Source organism: Phaethon lepturus, unplaced genomic scaffold (assembly GCF_000687285.1).
Source record: "Phaethon lepturus isolate BGI_N335 unplaced genomic scaffold, ASM68728v1 scaffold22548, whole genome shotgun sequence".
NCBI lineage: Eukaryota > Metazoa > Chordata > Aves > Phaethontiformes > Phaethontidae > Phaethon > Phaethon lepturus.
This window is the reverse complement of record NW_010560022.1, coordinates 39,994-43,936: the sequence shown is the minus strand read 5'-3', so window position 1 is coordinate 43,936 and position 3,943 is coordinate 39,994. Positions and strand designations below refer to the sequence as shown.

General features: G+C 41.0%; 1 protein-coding gene across 1 annotated transcript in view; it reads right to left on the bottom strand.

The window, feature by feature from the left end:
• Positions 1 to 242: 242 nt before the first annotated feature.
• Positions 243 to 3,943, bottom strand: part of PROX1 (prospero homeobox 1) — a 37,892-nt gene continuing 34,191 nt past the window's right edge. The window contains exon 4 of the mRNA XM_010293555.1: positions 243 to 1,500. Coding sequence (XP_010291857.1) covers positions 1,315 to 1,500 — 186 coding nt within the window. The 3' untranslated portion in view covers positions 243 to 1,314. The remainder of the gene's footprint in view (positions 1,501 to 3,943) is intronic.

Below are 3,943 nucleotides of genomic sequence, written 5' to 3'. Positions count from 1 at the left end.
AGATCCATCATGGACTTCACACTGTAGCTCAGATTTTGGTCAAGACTAGCTCCAGCTTCAGAACACAAGTGCAGCACATTGCTCAAATAGATTTTTTTTTTTTAAAGCTGCACTTACTGTAAATTTAAAAATCCAATTTGGCTATCTGAACCCTGCATAGCCAGGAGGACACTGCAATTTTTGTATATGCTTGATTAGATTTTTATGAAAATGTAGTTTTTATTCTGCTGATTAGGAAAAGACTAATTATATTTTACAGCTACAAACAAGTCTTTTTTTTTTTCCTTTGCCTCAGCGCTGTGAGGTGAAGATGCTTTCTTCTACTATATCTAAAATAATTCAAAAAGTGCTTTTCAGGACAGATGTTGAATACAGACAGAAAACTTTGTATACTGGAAAGGGGATTTTTGGGGGCAGAATGGACTAAGAAAAAAGTAAATCTAGGGACTAATGCCACTTAAACTAAGACCGAGACATGGCAATATAGGACACTGAAGGTTTCATTTTTACTCTATGGAGAGTGAAATGCTTCCGCTTTAATAAGCTGACCATATTACAAAATTAGTGTGGTTGATACAATATTGTGCATGAATTACTGGCCTCACCCTGCAAGAATGGTATTTGATTTGTGCAAACGTCCCTTGCTGCAATTTAGAGAAACAACGACCTGGCATGTTGATTACTGGTGCAGGGTATTTATCATTTCTGTAAGGAAAGCATGAAGAACAGGGTTTGCTTTTTTGGGTATCACTTCTTGGAGTGAGTACCTAAAATAGATGTTGTAGTTTTTTGAAGTATGAAACAAAATCTAATTATTGATTAAAAAGTAGATAAAATTAAAAAAAAAAAAAAGCTCGAAGCTTATGAAATGACTCCACAGAGTTCAGACCTTTAGCAGTATAAACATAATATAAACTTCATTGTCTGTAGTATTGTGCCATGACATTAGTCTCACTAAGACAAAATGCCACTTTGCAGCAAGCAATAAATCTGACAAAGCATTTTTAAACATAATGCCCTAACTTGCTAAGACAGGCTTTTACACGCTTCCAAACTCTTCTCCCTGAAAATTAACCCCGTTGATTCTCCACATGTTAAGGGTCTCGGGCAAAAGTAAACCAAAGGCTGAAGTAAAATAACCATCCCCTTGGAACTGAACGAAAACTTAAATCCAGGAGGGATCACAGTCTAATTTCATATACATATATATGTATGCAATACACATATATATGAAATTAAAATAGAGACACACATGACTTGGGCATCAGAAGGGGACTGCTACTTTCATACATTCATAAATAGCTGCTGAACTCTCTACTCATGAAGAAGCTCTTGTAGGCAGTTTGGGGATTTGAAAATCTCGGGGACCTCACTGTCCAGCTTACAGATGACCTTGTATATGGCCTTCTTCCAGGAAGGATCAACATCTTTGCCTGCGATAATGGCATTGAAAAACTCCCGTAACGTGATCTGAGCCACTTCCAGGAATCTCTCTGGAACCTGCTGATACAAGGAGACAATGGCATTAATACAGTTTTCAATTTCAAGTCTCTGGTTCTTCAAAGGAAACTGAGCTAAGTTCTTTCTTTCAGAAAGGGGCTTACATAGCACCTGCATTTTCTAAATGTGGCAGCCTTCTATTCTCTTATGCAAAGCTGTTATATATAGTACTATAGCAATAACTTTTATAACATGTGTTACAGATCTTTGTAAAGTCTACTGACAGAATGTAGGTAACAAAATGTTACTGTCTGAGTTTGAAGAGTGGGGGATTTATAGGATATAATTAGCAGGAGGAGAAACAAACACAATTGTCTTTAAGGAGAGAAATGTCTGCTTGGTGTTTTACCCATGCATTTATGGCTATGTTCTCCTCTCCTTGTGGGACTAATAGGAAAGTTATGCATGCAGAGAAAACCCTCTTACCTCTGCGCTTAACTTTGGTCACAACCAGTGCTGAAAGCTATCAAAGAAACAGGGTATCTCTGAATGTTGTTCATAGTTTAAAAACAAGCAAGCAAGCCAGCCAGACTCATCTAACAGCTTGCTTCTGTGGCTGCTGTGCGCAAGACCCCCATAAGATGGCTTTATTGGGAGACATGGTCTTGCCTTCTTTTTCAGAAGCCTACAAATAAAACCGCAGCCTCTTCAATGGGCACATTGTGCTGCAAGTGGCTACTAAGCTGGGATGCATCAAACTCACCCAGGTTTTCTAAATATCACTGTCACTTCATGGGTGAGCCAAACAGCCAGCTAGCAGGGACATGCCACTTTCAGAAGCCCCTGAACAATGGCTGAATGTTAAAAAACACAGTTACCTCCAAACTTCGGTAATTCATCCTAGATAGTTGACTCAGGCAACAGGACCTTCTTACCCTCTGCCTTACATGATTCGAAAGCAATCACTATAATGAACCGTAGGTCAGTTGTAAGGTTGAGGTCATCTCCATAAAGGTATTGTTTTCCATTTTTATTACGGAAATATGGCTTCACAGCTCTAGAACTGCTAATACACAGCCGGCCAGTAGCCAGCATGCTTATAATAGCAAGTATTCCCTCACTGCTATTCTTTGCCCACTCCGGCAAGAGGAGTTCTCTGACCTGCAGTAGAGGCTACTTCAACCATTCCTGTGGCCAACAGACATCCAGGCGGATCTCATTTCCTAGATGCATGTCACATGGCCAGATCAGAGCCAGCACCTCCTCCTCTACTTCAGGCTTTTGTTCTTCTCCTTTTAGAAGCCACTTTCAGAAAATGTCTGGAAATGTGCATGTTTAACCTGATATGACAGAGCTCTGGAGCCTCACTCACCTATCACTGTTGGGGAAACACTAGCAGTTTGCTAGCCACGTTTTGCATCAGATCAGCATGAGATCAGGTCCCCCTGACACCAGCTGACAAACTCTGCTTCCAGAAGCCCTGCAGCATGCAGAAGTCCTCTGTCTACCTCAGAGAGTGAAATCCAGCCCCCACACGCTTTTCTCTGCTCCCAAAGACAGGCTGCCTTTTCTGGAAACTGTTCACTCAACGAGCCGCACAGAAAGAAAGAGTTTTACAGATGTTCTATTCCCGCAATAATTATGAGGGAAGAAAATTATGTTTCACTTATTCCAGCTCAAAGAAATAACTTAAAACGTCACAAAACCACTCTGCTGTTTGGGCCCTTGGTAATACACCTAAAAAAGATAGCATGCTTGTCTCATTCTTGCATTGCTCTAAGAAATACTACACTTATCTGTTCAGGCAGCTCAAACAACTGCTCATGCGCTGTTCCTCACCCTTGGTATTGCTGGGCGCCAACCAAGGGAAGGAGTTGTTGACTACATGATACCAGAAAGCAAGAAATGTAGTAGATAAACAATTTCTTGGAGTACATACTGATGTTAGCTCACAAGGGCAAAACCTGATGGTTTTTGCCTTTGTCCTGGGGAAAAAAAGAGTTCACACTTTTCAATTTTGGTGTCCGCTCTAGAGGACCAACATTAAATGCCTTTCTTCCTTTTCAAGTCTCTGGAGATGGGAGGGAAGCAATTAAAAGCACCTGCATGAGAAGCATAACGCCCAAATGCAGAAAGTCCTACCTCTCCCTACATGGTTACACCCATGACAACTTTAAACATGGAAGTCACAAGTTTTAAAGTTTTTTAAGGTTTTAAGTTTTAAGTTGTGCCTTTGCCATTCAATTTCTTCCTGTGCATATGAAAGTTTTCCAGGTTAGGGGATGCTGGTTTTCCATGGAGTGAGCAGTATGAAACCCCTGAGGCACTAGCTTCCAGGCCTCCCAGCCCTGTAAAGACACACAGGCTTTTCTTTTAGGCTAGGAGTTAGCTTTTAAGGTCCGACTTCATTGTACCTGAGTCACATCTGCAGAGCCAGGCCCCTTTGAACTCGGTACAACAGGCTGCAGGGAGCAGCCCACAAACATAATAGTGAACCAAGACC